General features: G+C 43.1%; 1 protein-coding gene across 1 annotated transcript; it reads left to right on the top strand.

The window, feature by feature from the left end:
- Positions 1-3,299: 3,299 nt before the first annotated feature.
- On the top strand, positions 3,300-6,555 carry LOC145522384 (secretoglobin family 1D member-like). Its single transcript, XM_081531134.1, has 3 exons — positions 3,300-3,380; positions 5,606-5,793; positions 6,490-6,555. Exons 1-3 carry the CDS (start codon positions 3,326-3,328, stop codon positions 6,553-6,555), a joined length of 309 nt encoding a protein of 102 aa, XP_081387260.1. The 5' UTR covers positions 3,300-3,325.
- The last annotated feature ends 12,093 nt before the right edge of the window (positions 6,556-18,648 follow it).

Here is an 18,648-nt window from a genome sequence, read left to right as displayed (position 1 = left end):
GATTGTTGCAGGGTCAGTGCTGTGTAAGATCTGATGGATGAACTGTACAGATTCTGTCTAACCATACAGTACACTAGTGTAAATGTATCTGTGAGTGTCCTGATCCAGAAGTGAAGTCCTAAATGTTCCCATCACCTGTGTAGGTATTAATCCGCCTAGAGACTTAATCCTTAGACAGTCCCTGGGATTTCAGCCTCAGCCAAAAGGACAGGGGCATGAGCCAAAATTGACAAGAACATCCTGCTAACTACATGAGCCTAAAGTCTCTGTGTGTCTTGGAATAAATAATATCTATCCCCACCCACCACACTCCTATACCCTTAGTTCCAAGAGTCAGTATTAAGGATATTTAAACCACAATAACAGTCACTTGGACATGACCATAAAACAATAAATCAAGTGATCTCATCTTAACTGAGAAAAATCTCAGTGGAACCAGAGCCAAATTCAGAAGCACACTTTGTGCATTTAGGATAAATAAATATTCCTCACTGGCAAAGTCAAGTAGGCTCACCTTGATATTGGACTTTGAGAATGTGGTTATTTATTTTGTTTGACTTAATATTTATAGTTTTTCCTTTTGTTACATAAGTTTAATGCCTGATATTTACTGCCAGACATTGTGCTGTACATTTTCCCTGGATTAATGCATGTATCCTAAGACAAATCTTATGAGGTAGGCAGTATTATGTCACACCTATTTTACAGATGGGGAAATTGAGGCTATGAGGGTGAGCACCTTGCTGGTGTCCCCACAAGTAGAAAGTGCCAGAGCTGGACATGAAAGTTGAGCTCCTCCTACTATTCAGTAAATTCAGTTCAGTTCAGTTCAGTCGCTCAGTCGTGTCCGACTCTCTGCGATCCCATGAATTGCAGCACGCCAGGCCCCCCTGTCCATCACCAACTCCCGGAGTCTACCCAAACCCATGTTCATCGAGTCGGTGATGCCATCCAACCATCTCATCCTCTGTCATCCCCTTCTCCTCCCGCCCCCAATCCTACCCAGCATTAGGGTCTTTTCCAATGAGTCAACCCTTCGCACGAGGTGGCCAAAGTATTGGAGCTTCAGCTTCAACATCAAACCTTCCAGTGAACACCCAGGATTGATCTCTTTTAGGATGGATTGATTGGATCTCCTTGCAGTCCAAGGGACTCTCAAGAGTCTTCTCCAACACCACAGTTCAAAAGCATCAATTCTTCGGCGCTCAGCTTTCTTCACCGTCCAACTCTCACATCCATACATGACCACTGGAAAAACCATAGCCTTGACTAGACGGACCTTTGTTGGCAAAATAACGTCTCTGCTTTTAAATATGCTATCTAGGTTGGCCATAACCTTCCTTCCAAGGAGTAAGCGTCTTTTAATTTCATGGCTGCAGTCACCATCAGCAGTGATTCTGGAGCCCAAAAAAGTAAAGTCTGACACTGTTTCCACTGTTTCCCCATCTATCTCCCATGGAGTGATGGGACCAGATGCCATGATCTTAGTTTTCTGAACGTTGAGCTTGAAGCCAACTTTTTCACTCTCCTCCTTCACCTTCATCAAGAGGCTCTTTAGTTCCTCTTCACTCTCTGCCATAAGGGTGGTGTCATCCGCATATCTGAGGTTATTGATATTTCTCCCGGCAATCTTGATTCCAGCTTGTGTTTCTTCCAGCCCAGTGTTTCTCATGATGTAGTCTGCATAGAAGTTAAATAAGCAGGGTGACAATATACAGCCTTGACGTACTCCTTTTCCTATTTGGAACCAGTCTGTTGTTCCATGTCCAGTTCTAACTGTTGCTTCCTGACCTGCATACAGGTTTCTCAAGAGACAGGTCAGATGGTCTGGTATTCCCATCTCTTTCAGAATTTTCCACAGTTTATTGGGATCCACACAGTCAAATGCTTTGGCATAGTCAATAAAGCAGAAATAAATTAATGTATTCTAATTTTGAAAGATCCAAACAGCACTTCAGAATTCAAAACAGTGTAAAACCAACCAGTTAGGATTCTGCAGTGGGCTAGATTGAATTTGTAGAATTATTTGAGAATAGTTGACTTCTTCAAATGTTCTAATATTTCCTTCAGACATAAAATGTGTTTCTCTGAGGTTTTGGAGTTTTTTTTTTAACATACTTTTTTATATCTGTTAGTAAAGTTTCATGATCTTATCCTGAAAGTTTTGCAAATTTTTATTTACGTAAATTTCAATATATTTTCTGACAGATCACCACCACCAGACTCCCCTAATGAAAGTACCACTCTGTTACTTTACCATCCACACACCAACAATGCCTGAACTAGGCCTACTGGCTTCCAAACTGCGAGTCTAAGCAAGTTTCTTACTGTCTCCAAGTTATGTGATTCACCTGTAAGAATGGGAAGTGTAATAACTTATAGATTTACAACAATGATCGAACATGATAAATTATATTTGCACATTGTCTAACCAAAAAACATTGCCACTCTTTTTATGACCACTAATACTTTTAGCCACAGAAGGTTTTGCCACCCGAAGAAATTCTATGGAAGACAGCAATGGTATGCTTCTGGTTATAATCAGCTCATTGTGATTTTTATGATTCAAATTTTTTGTTTTTAAAAATAATTTTATTTATTCTTGGCTATGCTAGGTCTTTGTTGGTGCATGGGCTTTTCTCTAGTTGCAGCAAGCGGGGGCTACTCTCTTGTTGCAGTTGGTGGGATTCTCATCGCAGTGGCTTCTCTTGTTGCAGAGCATGGGCTCTAGAGAGCACGGGCTTCCATAGCTATAACACATGGGCTTAGTAGTTGGGGGGATGATCTTAGTCTTCACACTTTTTTCTCTTGGGATACTGAAAATCACCGATTTCTTTCACAGTTGTCACCAGGCTACTAACCTTTCTCCCTCAGCTGCCCAAAGGAAAACCTGGCATAGCAAGCATAATCTTACAGTAAAGATGTACCCTAACTGAGCTAATGGCTTGTTCATATTCATTCATTTATTCAAGGAAGATGTGCTTATCCTCTTCTCCATGCCAAGCACTGACCCCCAGGGGGGCCTTGCATCCATTAGCCGATTATACATTTGTGAAACTACAACCTTGGTTTTTACTACAAAGGAGAGGAGTATGGTACCTGTGAATGGGACTTCAGCCAAGCCATTGTGACATTGTGGATGGCATCAAGCCCTGAATGAAGAAGGAAGGGCTGGGAGCCAGACTTTGCCACCTGCCGCATGTCCATGTGGGCAGGGCCAACAGAGCTCTCCAGGTACAAATAGCCCTGGGCTCCCCAGGCTCCTGAGTCCAGCTCCTGATTGCTTGTCATTCACCAAGGCTGAAAACTCAAGGCAAAATAAACCATGAGGCTGTCCGTGACTGCCTTGCTGGTTACTCTGGCCCTTTTCTACTACAAGGGTGAGTATCCTTTCTAATCTGCCCAGCACCAGCCTTGGTGAGAACCTTTCCCGTGGTATTTTCACTGGGTGAACTTATCTGGGGAGTGGGGGAGCAACATATCAGAATCCAAACCTCTTCCTCTACTTGACAGTGAGTCCCCCACAAGCCCAGGCCCCATTTGATCAATTTCCAATATATTCTAGAACTCTTACCAAAACTCATTGCAGGCAAATTTTAAAAGCTTTCTACCCAAAGTCTCACTCCTCGTCTGTGATCCGTGTTTCAGAAGCAGCGTGACATAGTAAGATTTGGATGTGAATCACAGTGCTTTAACCTTGAACAAAATGCTTAGTCTCTCCAGACAATCCTCTTATCATTCCGATTTTCAGGGTCCACCAAGAGCAGTTTATGACAATAAAGTGAGATTAAGTGTGTCAAGAGTCTAGATATTTAGTAGTTGCCACTGTTCTTGTTCCTAGAGTTTCTTAGGTGACAGCTGAGTTGACAGCCTTTTTAACTGATGGATTCAGACTCAGAAAATGTTACAGCTGGAAGGGTTTTGGGGAGAGATTTTTACTTCAAGAAGAGTCAGTGTTCTCTGAATCTCTGAATATAAGATCTTCAAATGGGGTCTGCGAATAAGCAGCACTCAGTATATCTACAAATGCCATTTGTTTCCAAGGAGTCTTTCCACTAATGGTGGTAGAACCAGTGTGATCATTAGAGTCACAGACTGCATTTTTCTACAATTAATTCCAGCCATTTGCTCGTCCATATTTTTGCTCTGCTTTTTGCCCTCAGTACTGATGCAAGTCTCTTTGAGTGTTTCTCTTTTATCAAACTTTCTAAACGTCCTTCTCCTTCCCTGTATTGCCCTTTCAATTTCCCTGCCTAGTTTGATATCTGACCAGGGGGCAGATCAGAGCCTTGACGGAATACATCCCATGCTGCCAGGTGGTTGTCAAGACTTGGTGGGGATGGACAATCCAGACCAGGAAACGGTGATTACTTCTGGCCTCAGCACCCTTCTGGTGGGGTCAGGAATGAGCACCCATTCCCACCTCTCACCTTCTCTAGGAATTCCTTACATCACTACAGAATATAAGAGTCAATCATCACTTTGTGTATAAGCTTCAAATGTGTTCAAATTGATTAGATATTTACTTTTTTTTTTAGCTATATCTGCATCCAATAACAGAAACCTATGCTTTAATTTAGTCTCAAAGTAGCATATAGTTTACATACTCTTCTCCAGGTTTATTCTTCCTCCCTTCTGTGATCGCTGGTAAGATCTAATCCCACCGTTCACTTGCAAACTCAATTACTAAAATCTCCTCTTCCCCAGTAGCCAAGACAAAATATGATGTCACTCAACTGATAGGCAAAACTTGTTTTTTTTTTAAATCTAAGGAAAGTGAATTTCAGCAAAGCGAGGGAGCTTTGGAAAGTAGTGGGTGTACTTTAAAAAGGAAAAAACTGAACTCAGGGAAACTGATTTCTAGTCCTGGCTCAGCCACTTGCTCTGGGGTCTTGAGGAAGTCACAGCCCTAGGGTCCTGCACTGTCGTTGGCACAATTACCAGATGAGACTGTAAAACCCCTGGGGTTCCTGTCTAGTTCTATTCAGGGAACCATGGGGGAAAGTGACTTTCCCTACATCAATTGTATCTCTCTTTTTTTTTTTTAATTTTATAAATTTATTTATTTTAGTTGGGGGCTAATTACTTTACAATATTGTAATAGTTTTTGCCATACATTGACATGAATCAGCCATGGGTCTACATGTGTTCCCCCTCCTGCACCCCCCACCCACCTCCCTCCCCATCCCATCCCTCTGGGTCATCCCATTGCCCCGGCCCTGAGCCCTTGTCTCATGCATCGAACATGGAATGGTGTTCTGTTTCACATATGATAATATACATGTTTCAATGCTATTCTCCCAGAACGTCCCACCCTCACCTTCTCCCTCAGAGTCCATAAAATTGTTCCATGCATCTGTGTCTCTTATTCTGTCTCGCATATAGGGTTATCGTTACCATTTTTCAAATTCCATATATATGCATTAGTATACTGTATTGTTGTTTTTCTTTCTGGCTTACTTCACTCTGTATAATGGGCTCCAGTTTCATCCATCTCAGTAGAACCGATTCAAATGCATTTTTTTAATGGCTGAGTAATATTCCATTGTGTATATGTACCACAGCTTCCTTATCCATAATTGTATCTCTTTTCCTTCTGCTCCAGCCAATGCATTTGTCTGTCCAACACTTGCTGTGGATCTGACAGGGTTCTTAGCCGCTCCTGACAACCTGTACAGGCTGTCACTTCAAAAGTACAATGCACCTCCAGAAGCTGTGGATGCCAAGATGGAAGTGAAGCAATGCGTGAATGATTTGTCAATCAAAAACAAATTAACCATTTCAAGTGTACTGGTAATGTCTTTCTTCTTGCTGCACAGAGGCTTCTGCTCAGATGCACATGCCAGGAGCAGGGTCAGCGGGCTGCTCCGAAGGGGACAGCTGTCACTGCTCACTTCTAACCCTTGACTGCAGGCTGGATGATGACATCCCACCTGCCGAGCTCCCCTAGGGGAGATTGCACAGGGCCTCTGGGCATGTTCCTCCTTCTGGGGTCACTTCCCTGGGTGCCAGGTGGTCCAGAGTGTCCTGAGGAGGACGTGTGCTGTCACGGCCACATCGTAAGGCTGAGAGCAGTAGGAGATTGTCCTCCTGTCCTCTCACTCCCGCCCCGATGCCGTAACCCTGTGTCCCCTCTGGACTGAACGTGTGGGGTTCCCGGGAGATCAGAGAAAAGAATGCCTGGGCTTCCCCTCCAAACTTCATCCTCCTCCTTCCTTTGGAAACCCGAGTCCTGCCCCTGATGACCACCTCACGGTTTATCTGCTTGTCTATGGAAAGGATTCTTTCCTGACTTGAGTGGTTTGTTGTGATTGTACCAGGTCTATGTCATTGACCATACACTCTGGCTTCCTGCCTTGGGCCCTCCCACTTGCCTTTGGCTGGTTGAAATTTCATCGACCACGTAGTTGTGAATGAGAGTCTGTGTTAATGTGTCGTCTCCAGCAGCAAGAATGATCTCTCCTTTCTTTCTTTCTTTTTCTGTTTCAGGGGAAAATACTGTTGAATTGTACTGCCACAGGTGTGGAAGATTTACTAAATCTTTCTTCTGTGTGATCAGCTGATCTCCCACGAAAATGTAGAGGTTTCAACATCTTGCTCAATAAATGATTTGCCCTGCACTTCTCTACTTGTCCTGTTATTATTCAACTGTTTCTGGCTTTGAGTAGGGGTGGTTTTCATCATGAAGTGACCACTGGGTGTCATCTCTAGTAAATTTTAGAGGCCCAATATCCAGTTAGCCACAGAAACCTGAGGTGCAGAGCTCTCAAGAAGAAATATTTAGTTGTGTATCAGTCTGCATTTCTCTACAGGTTTTCCACTCATGGTGCCACGATGAAGGGATGTTTCTCTTGTTTAGTCTCTCAGTCGTGTCTGACTCTTTTGCTACCTCATGGACTGTAGCCCTCTGGGCTTCTCTGCCCATGGGATTTCACAGGCAAGAATACTGGAATGCATTACCATTTCCTTCTCCAGGGGATCTTCCCAACCCAGGGATCAAACACGCATCACCTGCGTTGGCAGGCAGATTCTTTACCTCTGAGCCACCAGAGGATGAAGGGATACTTAAGGGTAAAAAGCAGTTAAACTTTCCTGTTACTGGTCTTGATTTGAGGGATACCCACATCATATCTGGGGCTTCCCCAGTGGCTCAGGGGTAAAGAATCCACCTGCAATGCAGGAGATGAAGGAGATGCAGGTTTGATCCCTGGATCAGGAAGATCCTCTGGAGAAGGGCATGGCAACCCACTCCAGTATTCTTGCCTGGTGATCCCATGGACAGAGGAGCCTGGAGGGCTACAGTTCATGGGGTCGCAAAGAGTCAGACACGACTGAAGCGACTGAGCATGCACAGCCTATCTGGCCAGTCATGTGACCTCCAACTAGCAGCATCATTCATACTTTGTCCTCATATGAACCATAAGCAAACTGCTTGCGTCCTTTTACCTTCACTGTGGTTTCAACCCTATGAATTGTCCAGTGCAATTTGTTCTCCATTTTCTTCTCAATTTTTAGTGAATACTCAGGTCTCAACCATCGATTAACTCCTTCTCACTCTGCACAATCACATTGATCATCAACATCTCTACCCTCACCAACATCTTGGGTCAATGCTTCTTCTCTCCAGTTCTCCCAAGAGCTCCAGAAGTAAGCATCCAGCTGCCACCTGGACAACACCCTTCAAGCACCCCACAGTTACAGCTGAAGGAAAGTATAAAATTGAAAACACCATCTGCCCATAACCTACTCCTCTTCCAGGTGCCCTTACCCGCTCCCAGCTACTGGACCCACCATCTAATGAAAACTGGCAGATACCATAGGCTTCTGGACCAGTTTCCAGTGGCTGCTGTAACACATGATCCTACACATGGTGACTTCAGTCAAATTATTTTCTCAAAGTTCAGAGGACAGAACCCCAAAATCTGTTACACTCTGCTGAAATCATTGTGTCAGTAGGGCCATGCTCCCTCTGGGAGATCTAGGTAGAAATCTATCATGGTTGCTTCTAGCTTTGATGACTGATAGCATTCTTTGTTTTGTGCCCACATCATTCCAATCTCTGCCATTTGGGATCACATTGCCAAATCTCCCTCTACCATCTTCATATAAAACATGTGGGACTGCACTTAGAGGACCCCTGAGAATTCAGATTAAATATCCTCATCTCAAAATCTGTAACTTTATCACATCTGTGAAGTCTTTTTTTTTTTTAACCTTGGAAGGATAACGTTACAAATTTTACGGGGTAAGATGTGGATATCTTTGAGGAGCTTTGTCAGCTTACTACAGCTCATCTCGCCTCTGACATCCACAGATTCACTAAGTTCTGCCCCCTCCACTGTAAGGGCTTCTGAGCAGGCCTTCCTTTCCATCCCCACAGCCATCATCACAGTCCAGCCCTCATCTTCCCGGCTTGGACCAAAGTCTCTTAAATGGTCTCCCGGGCTCTGTGATAACCCTCCTGTGATACATCCTCTTCAATGATGCCAAAGTGAGCCTTCTAAAATTGGGATGTGAATCTGAGACCACTTCTGTAAATCTAAGATACTAGAAGGCACGTGTTTCCAAATGCTTCAAGTAACAGAACTTATTATTCATCCAACAACACTTTGAAATTACATGGAGTATATTTATACAATCTCTTAATTGAGAAATAGAAGATAATGATTATCTACCATTATCAATGAATAACAATGTTTTTATAATAAGTGTATTTTTAATCACATCAGGAAATGCATGCACTTAATTTAGTCCCTATTTTGTGAAACACATTACATATTCAGTCTACACACGATGCTTCATGGACACAGGGATTCATGGAGCTCTTGCAACACTCTGAGAAATGCAGATTGGAATCATTGCTGGGAGGATCAAGGCCCACCGTAGACATTACACATAAGGACTTCCACAACTCAGTCCCTAGGTGTCAATCCAAGAAACCCAACTAGTAGAATTCCAGAATGGGAGAGATCACAATGAGAAGGAAATCTCCAAAGAAATACTGTGAGAAAATTTCCTATAAATGAAGAATATGAAATTGAATAACCCACTCACTCCCCACAACCAAACACATTTTGTGACTTTCTGTGACTTTAACTTACTGTAAAAGAAGATGCTGCTTTCAGAAAGAAACACCAAGTCATACCTGAAGATGGAGAATAAAAATGGAATCAACTCAAGAGGGAAGAGATAGATGTATACTGATAGCTTATTCATGTTGTTGTACAGCAGAAACTAACACAACATATAAAACAGTTATCCTCCAGTTAACAATAAACTGTAAAAAATGGAATCAACACAAGACTAGAAGATACAGAAGTAAAACTAAAAATTCAAAGACTCTGACCTACAGCTATCAGTTCAGTCGCTCAGTCATGTCCAACTTTTTGCAACCCCATGGACTGCAGCATGCCAGGCCTCCCGGTCCATCACCAATTCCCAGAGGTTGCTCAAACTCATGTCCATTGAGTCGGTGATGCCATCCAACCATCTCATCCTCTGTTGTCCCCTTCTCCTCCCGTCTTCAATCTTTCCCAGCATCAGGGTCTTTTCCAACGAGTCAGTTCTTCACATCAGGTGGCCAAAGTATTGGAGTTTCAGCCTCAGCATCAGTCCTTCCAATGAATATTCAGGACTGATTTCCTTTAGGATTGACTGGTTTGATCTCCTGGCAGTCCAAGGGACTCTCAAGAGCCTTCTTCAACACCACAGTTCAAAAATGTCAGTTCTTTGGCACTCAGCTTTCTTTATCTGAAGCTAAATATAAATATAATTCTACATGCAATCAACTGTCATTTAAACGTGAAAATAAAGATATTTCAGAAGTGCAAATCTTCAAAAGTTTTGTCTCCAATGAGCTTTTTGTCAAAAGGTATTAGAGGATGTGCGTTACAAAAAAGAGGAAGTAGATGAAGAAAGAAGTACGCGCTGTTTAGTCACTAAGTCATGTCTGACCCTTTTGCAACCCATGGACTGTAGCCCACCAGGCTCCTCTGTCCATGGGACCTTCCAGGCAAAAATACTGGAATGGTTTGCCATTACCTTCTCCAGGGTATCTTAAAGATCCAGGGACCAAACCCACATCTTCTGCATTGGAAGGCGTATTCTTTACCACTCAGCCACCAGGGAAGCCTGTAGAAAGAAGCATGCAATCCCGTATATACAGGAAATAACATGGATTTTTATATATTAACCAGTAGAGAACAGAAAAAATATTGAGAACATGTCAATACAAGAGACAATGAAAAAAGTGGTAGATGAGAATGAGAGTACATGGTGAGGAGGGGATGGAAGGGGCCTAGTGTTGTTCCTGGGGAACTGTTTTTCTCTTCTTTTAAGTTTTAAAAATTCTTTTTCTTTCCTTTTGCCCTGTTGTACGACTTGCAGAATCTTAGTTTCCTGACCAGGGATTGAACCAGTGCCAAAACAATGAAAATGCCAATTCCTAACCACTGTACCACCAGGGAATTTGCTCTTTTGTTTTTTAAATTGAAGTATAATTGATTTACAATGTTGTGTTAGTTTCTGGTATACAGCAAAGTGATTCAATTATCTATCTATATATAGATATAGATATCTATCTAGATATCTATCTATCTATATAGATCTATCTATCTACAGATATATATATATTCTTTTTCAGATTGTTTTCCATTATAGTTTATTATAAGATATTGAATACAGTTCCCTGTGCTATACAGTGAGACCTTGTTGTTTACCTCTTTTATGCATCATAGTTTGTATCTGCTAACCCTAAACTCCTAATTCATTCCTCCCCCATCCTCTTCACCTCCTTTTCCCTTTGGTAACCACAAGTCTGCTTTCTGTATCTGTGAATCTGTTTCTGTTTTGTAAAGAAGTCTATTTGTATCATTCATTAGATTCCACAGAGAAGTGATGTCATATAATATTTGTCTTTCTCTGTCTGACTACTTCACATAGTATGATCATCTCTTGGTCCATGCATGTTGCTATAATTGGCATTATATCATTCTTTCTTATGGCTCAGTAATATTCCTTTGTGTGTATATACCACATCTTCTTTATCTATTTATCTGTGGGTGAACATTCAGGTTGCTGCCACGTCTTGGCTACTGTAAACAGTGCTGCTATGAACACTGGAGTGCATGTACTTTTCAAGTTAGAGTTTTCTTCAGATATATGCTCAGGAGTGGGATCTCTGGATCATACGGCAACTCTATTTTTAGTTTCTGAAGGAACCTCTGTACTGTTTCCACAGTGGCTGCACCAGTTTACGTTCCACCAACAGTGTAGCAGAGTTCCCTTTATTCCACAGCCTCTTCAGCATATATTATTTGTAGACTTTTTGATGATAGCCATTCTGACCAGTGTGAAGTGGTGCCTCATTGTAGTTTTGATTTGTACTTCTTTCATAATAAGCAATATTGAGCATCTTTCCACTTGCCTATTGGCCATCTGTATGTCTTCTTTGGAAAGATATCTATTTAGGTCTTCTGCCTATTTTCTGATTGGATGGCTTGTTTTTTGTGGGGTTTTTTTTTTGTTATTGAGTTGTATGTTTATATATTTTGCAAATTAAGCCCTTGTTGAATGCACCATTCACAAATATTTTCTCCCAGTCCATAGACTATCTTTTAATTTAGTTTATGGTTTCCTTTGCTGTGCAAAAACTTTTAAGTTTAATTAGGTCCCATTCGTTTTGTTGTTGTTGTGTCCCTAAGTTGTACCTGACCAACTTTTTTGCAACACTGTGGACTGTAGCCCATCAGGCTCCTCTGTCCATGGGATTTTCCCAGGCAAGAATATTGAAGTGGGTTGCCTTTCCCTCCTCCAGGGGATCTTCCTGACCTGGGGATCGAATTTGCAACTCCTGCATTGGCAGGCGGATTCTTTACCACCGAGCAGCCAGAGAAGCTCCCCCATTAGTTTACTTCGCTTTTATTCCTCTTGCCTTGGGAGATGACTTAAAAAGACATTGCTATGATTTATGTCAGAGATTGTTATGCCTGTGTTCTCATCTAGGAATTTCATGGTGTCATGTCTATATTTAACCTTTAAGCCATTTTGAGTTTATTTTTCTGGATAGCGTAAGGGTATGCTCTAACTTCGTCAATTTACACACAGCCGTCCAGCTTCCTCAACACCACTTGCTGAAGAAATTGTCTCTTCTCCATCATATATTCTTCCCTCCTTTGTGGAAGATGAATTGATCGTAGGAGTGTGGGTTTTTTCCCGGGCTCTCTATTCTGTGAAAACTGTTTTTCAATATTTTCTTTTTTGAACAATCCTCCTATATTCTCATTTTAAACAAAAATTCTGAAAAGTACAGGAAGGTGTAAGACAAATGAAAAGAACAGCCTGGATAGAAGAAAGGGGGCTGAAAAAATGGTTTGTAGCAAAGTCTGACCCGAAAAGTTGGTTATGATGCTTGAAATTATCTCTGGTCAACTTGGAATCTATGCTACACCAAACTTAGGAGAAACTGGATGTGTTCTGTTGAAAGAATTACTGAATTTCCTTAAGGAATTAATTATCATTAAGTGACAAGATATGAGTGAGAACTGGAGAAAAGTAGGAGGCATATCACTGAGAATGAGAGTCAGTTATAGAAATGAGCAACCTCTAGATATTCAAGGATGAACAAAGCTCCTAAGAATTTGCATCCTCTGGGAAGAAAGACTTGCTTACGGAGGTGGTGGCTGAGTCGGATCTTGACAGACAAAGTGGATGAGGATAACAGAGGAGAAAGAAACCCTACCCCCACCCCCCCACCTCCCTAGGAGTGAGGACAAGCCTGGGCAAAGCCATGGATATGAAGCTGTACTGGAGGCTGTACTGGAATCTTGTACTGGAGGCTACAGATGCCCATGGTCCTTCCAGCATCTGTCTGCCCTGGGGCTGCACTTACAGCCCCAGAGTAGGCAGCTACCTAGAGCTACTGATCCATCATCACAAGGTCAAACAACTTAGATGTTTCCCTAGTCTTGAATTTCTCAACCGTGGCTTTACTGACATTTGAGGCTGAAGAAGTCTTCTTCTTTGAGTAGATCCCCTGGGCATTGCAGGTTGTCCAGCAGCATCCCTGGTCTCTACCCCCTTGATGCAAACAGCGTACCACCCACCCGCTGCGGACACCCAAAACATCTCTAGACACTGACAAATGTCCACAGAGTTGAAGGAAGGAGCGTGGATACCAGCCACTGTTCTAGCAATGGAAATACTTCATACAAGTTCTTCCATATACCCTTCATAATGTCCCTAAGGACCAGAGGTTCACAGCTGCGGATGTCAACAGTTAGCAACAGAAAGTGGCCATGAAGTGAGGGAAAGTTACCAACTGAATAGAGAAGAGAATTGCATAAATATTTAATTAGCCATGTAGCTGTCACATGGGTATGGGGATTAAAAGCTTAACCACAGAGATTTTGGAAATGTCAGTTGTGTAAAGTGCAAGATTTTGGTGGATGAGCCAAAGAGAATTAGCTGGAGGTGACTGGATCCTGGCTCGGCTTCCAAATCCGGCTCACCGCTCCAAATCAGTGGATGGATCCAGGTTAGATTGGATCAAGATAATGCTTACTTCTTGGAAACAGGGAGGTGACACAGTCCTCGGATGGCTTGGGTTCCAACTTCCTTCTCTCTTGACCTGTCCTCCCCTTATTTTGACTCCAAAGTCCTCATCCAGAGCATAAAGAAGATAGTGTTAGCACCAGGATGTCAGGCTAATGCCTGTTTTTAATATTGGGTTTGATCCTTTAGTAGAGAGTCAAGTTTAAATAAGCTTCTCTTTCTAAATAGACTTAGTAGTAAAAGCAGTGAAGTGAAGTCTTTGTATCAATTCAAGATCTATCTCAAAAAACACTGACAATGATTAGTTAAGCACCAACCATAGTTCCCGTCACACAAAGATCAGAGGTGCACCGGCCATGCCCTCAAGGAACAGAACAGGGAGGAAAGGGCCATGGATTCAGGGTTCTGCGGAGACCAGAAAAGAGCTCACCAGGGAGAGACAAAGGGACCTTGGAAGGGAGATCTCCATAGATTGAGGGGCCAGGAAAGGGCATGAAAACAGGCAGCTGTCCTCAATGTGGCATCAGGAATGAATAAGGATTTTCAACTCAGATGGACTGAGGCAAGAACAGTGAGGGAGGAGGCCTCACAGGGAGCAAAGGGCTGGAGAAGAAAACTATCTGACCCCCACGGAGGTCAGTCTGGAGTTCACACAGGGCAGTTGTGTAAGTCAAGGTCACAAGAATCCCTCTGACTTACTTCACTTAGTATGATAATCTCGAGGTCCATCCATGTTGCCACAAAGGGCATAATTGCATTCTTTGTAATGACTTTGCTTTGAGAACCCCATGAACACAATGAACAGGCAAAAAGATATGACCCCAGAAGATGAGCCTTCCAGGTCAGCAGGCATCCAATATGCTACTGAAGAAGAAAAGAGAAACAGCTCCATATAGAAAGAAGAAGCTGGGCTAAAGTGGAAATGTCACTCAGTCTGGTGGTGAAAATAAAGTCCAATGCTGTAAAACAGTGCATAGGACTGATGCTGAAGCTGAAGCTCCAATACTTTGGCCACCTGATGTGAAGAGCTGACTCATTGGGAAAAACTCTGATGCTGGGAAAGATGGAAGGCAAGAGGAGAAGGGGACGACAGAGGATGAAATCGTTGGATGGCATCATTGACTCCATGCACATGAGTTTGAGCAAACTCTGGGAGTTTGATAGACAGGGAGGCCTGGCGTGCTGCAGTCCATGGGGTCTCAAATAGTAGGACACAACTCAGTAACTGAACTGAACGGAACTAACTGTGGAGAACAGTACGGAGATTCCTTAAAAAACTAAAAAGAGTTGCATTATCATCTAGCAATCTCATTCCAGACAAAACTGTAATTCATTCCTTCCAATTGAATATCCAGTACTGATTTCCTTTAGGATGGACTGGTTGGATCTCCTTGCAGTCCAAGGGACTCTCAAGAGTCTTTTCCAACACCACAGTTCAAAAACATCAATTCTTTGGCGCTCAGCTTTCTTTATAGTCCAACTCTCACATCCATACATGACCACTGGGAAAACCATAGCCTGACTAGATGGACCTTTGTTGACAAAGTAATGTCTCTGCTTTTTAATATGCTGTCTAGGTTGGTCATAGCTTTTCTTCCAAGGAGCAAGCACCTTTTAATTTCACGGCTGCAGTCATCATCTGCAGTGATTTTGGAGCCCCCAAAAATAAAGTCTCTCTCACTGTTTCCATTGTTTCCCCATCTATTTGTGAAGAAGTGATGGGACTGGATGCCATGATCTTAGTTTTCTGAATGTTGAGTTTTAAGCTAACTCTTTCACTCTCCTCTTTCACTTTCATCAAGAGGCTCTTTAGCTCTTCTTCGCTTTCTGCCATATGGGTGGTGTCGTCTGCATATCTGAGGTTACTGATATTTCTCCGGCAATTTTGATTCCAGCTTCTCCACAGTGGCTACACTAATTTATATTCTCACCAACAGTGTAGGAATGTTCCCTTTTCTCCACACCCTCTCCAGCGTTTGTTATTTACAGACTTCTCATGTTGACCATTCTGATAGCGTGAGGTGGTACCTCATGGTGGTTTTGATCTGCATTTCTCTAATAATGATTAACAATGTTCAGCATCTTTTCCTGTGCCTATTTGGCCAGTAGATTTCATCATTGTCCTATTCATTGGGTTGTCGTCATGAAGATTAAGGGAGGCTTTCCACTAGTGACTTGTATCAAGCAAGTGCTATATAATTGCTTGGCATTCATGTTTCCCCAAATTTTGAAAGCACGTAGAAACAGATTGGTGCTGGCTATAGAAAAAATCCATAGGCCAACAGTATGTAGAGAGAGTATATGTGAGAGAAGTTATATATGTAAGTTATATCTCATTAAAACTTTTCCAAGAAGGAATCAAAACAATATCAAGTGAACATGAATCAAGATAGAGTGTTGGTGTGCTTAGTCCATCAGTCGTGTCCGACTCTTGCAACCCCAAAGACTGCAGCCCGCCAGGCTCTGCTGTCCATGGGATTCTCCAGGCAAGAAGACTGGAGTAGGTTACCATCTGGTGGTGGATCCAGTGGCTAAGACTCTGTGTTCCCAACGCAGGCAGACCAGGTTTGATCCCTGGTCAGGGAAGTAGATCCCACATGCCCCAACTAAAGATCCTATGTGCCGCAACTAAGACCCGGTGCAGCCAAATAAAAACGTAAAAAGGATTGTGGTTAATTAGTCGCTAAGTCGTATCCTACTCTTTTGTGACGCAATGGACTGTAGCCCACCAGGTTCCTTTGTTCCTGAGATTTCCCAGGCAAGAATGCTAGGGCGGGTTGCCATGTCCTTCTCCAGGGAATCTTCCTGACCCAGGGATTGGACCTGCATGTCCTGCATTAGCAGGCAGGTTCTTCACCACTGAGCAACCAGGGAAATCCAATTAAAAAGGGTACAATACCTTATTTTCAAACTCATTACCTTTCACCTCGGATCTGACCATAATGCTTCCTTGGGTATTTTAGAGAAGGTAAAGTTGAAGCAGAGAGTTCCGTAGTGTCTAAAGGTCCTAGTAGTCTTTCCAATTTTATCATAACACATTTCTCAACTTTATAAAATTAATCACTAGCAGCTGACAGGTAGGCAGTTCCTGCTCTGTGCCCAGTCCTATTCTAAGCACTTACATGTTGTAACACGCTAGGGCCTCACAACATTCCTAAGACTATCCCCATTGTGCACAGAGGCACAGCTGTGAAATCCCGACAGTGAGCTGAGCCCAAGGCGGAGGGGGGCATCCGGTCTAGGAAAGGCCTGATGACTTGAACAACAGACAACTCTCTGATGACAAAAAGTCTCCAAAACCAGGGCCTCTCCTGAGGTTTCTGGCCTGGGCAAGTGCATTTCCACCTTGTAAACATCCTTGTTTACTGACATGACAGGTGATAATTTAGTTCTCAAGACTTTTAGACTTTGGCATGATCTTAAGGAAGAAGACACTCACCTCCAAAGAACATGCCCCGGGTTAATGTTCCCGCAGCCCTGGAGGTGAGATGTAAAACCAGTTTTACTGAAGGAATGAAAAGAAAGAAACAGGGGTGTTATCTTGTCCTCAGAATATTGTGGAGTTGATTCATCTGGGTCACTTACAATTAACACACAAAAAACTTAATGATCATCTAAATTTCCAAACGTGGTGCAGTGGTAAAGAATCCACCTGCCAATGCAGGAGACATGAGATGCAGGTTTGATCCCTGGATCAGGAAGATCCCCTGGAGTAGGGTATGACAACCCACTCCAGTATTCTTGCCTGGAGAATTCCATGGACAGAGGAGCCTGGCAGGCTACAGTCCACAGGGTCACAAGAGTCAGACACAACTGAGCAAAAAGCACACATACACAAACTTCAAAATAACTTTGGTACGCTTTTGGGCCAATGGATGAATCCCTGAGGGGGGACAAAATGGTTGTCACTAAATGTTATTGCTTACATTAAATGTGCCATGGCCTCCAATGACCAAAATATGAGTGTGAACATATCTCAGGTCTTCTATGAGCTCAAGACCAGACCAAATATAAAACTCCCTTACCAAATGCTTTCTTCCCCCAAACACAAGGTAGTCAGGGAAAAAGTGTGTGTTAGTCACTCAGTCATGTCTGACTCTTTGCGACCCTTTGGACTATAGCCCACCAGGCTCCTCAGTCCATAGGATTTCCCAGGCAAGAATACTAGAGTGGATTGCCATGCCCTCCTCCAGAGGATCTTCCTGACCCAAGAATCGAATCCGCGTCTCCTGTGTCTCCTGCAGTCAGGGTAAAATCTGTGAATAATTCACCTCTACACTGGGGTTTATCATAGTAGATGGTCAATGAATGTCACTCAAACACAGACTGAAGGTCCCTCACTCCTCTAGTGTCAGGACTTAATTCGGGGACCTGAGTCAAAATCCCTTTGGGAAAGAGAACAAAATCAAGCCAACAACACAAGCATCCTGACCTTTTGATTTCTTCTATTTCTCCTTGTGGAGAAGGCAATGGCACCCCACTCCAGTACTCTTGCCTGGAAAATCCCATGGACGGAGGAGCCTGGTAGGCTACAGTCCATGGGGTCGCTGAGAGTCGGACACGACTGAGCGACTTCACTTTCACTTTTCCCTTTCATGCACTGGAGAAAGAAATGGCAGCCCACTCCAGTATTCTTGCCTGGAGAATCCCAGGGACGGGGGAGCCCGGTGGGCTGCCGTCTGTGGGGTCGCACAGAGTCGGACACGACTGAAGCGACTTAGCAGCAGCAGCAGCATTTCTCCTTGTAAATGCTGGCTTGCAAAGGAGTCTTTTGCACAGCAAGCTGTTATTTGATTCACCTAAGAACGATTATCCTTTGCTATGGAGAACACATTTCTTTATTGTGGGCACCACATACATGACGTGGGATTTGTTTCAGAGTAATAAACCCCTGAGGGGGTACAGGGTCCCTGCAGGTAACAGGCAGGTCCCAACAATTGGGTGACCAGGCGGAGTCTCCGTTAAGTCCTGGTCAGGGATACCATCTCCTATTTCATTACCAATGTCCTTCGCTTGCCTTTGGAAGGCAGATCACCAGCAATGGTCAACTAGGGGGGAATACATGTATCAGAACATAGCCTTCTTCCTTATTTCTCA

This window comes from Giraffa tippelskirchi, chromosome 10 (assembly GCF_054371585.1).
Source record: "Giraffa tippelskirchi isolate mGirTip1 chromosome 10, T2T-mGirTip1v1.2.pri, whole genome shotgun sequence".
Taxonomy (NCBI): domain Eukaryota; kingdom Metazoa; phylum Chordata; class Mammalia; order Artiodactyla; family Giraffidae; genus Giraffa; species Giraffa tippelskirchi.
The sequence above is the reverse complement of the archived record's forward strand: the minus strand, read 5'-3'. Positions and strand labels throughout refer to the sequence as shown.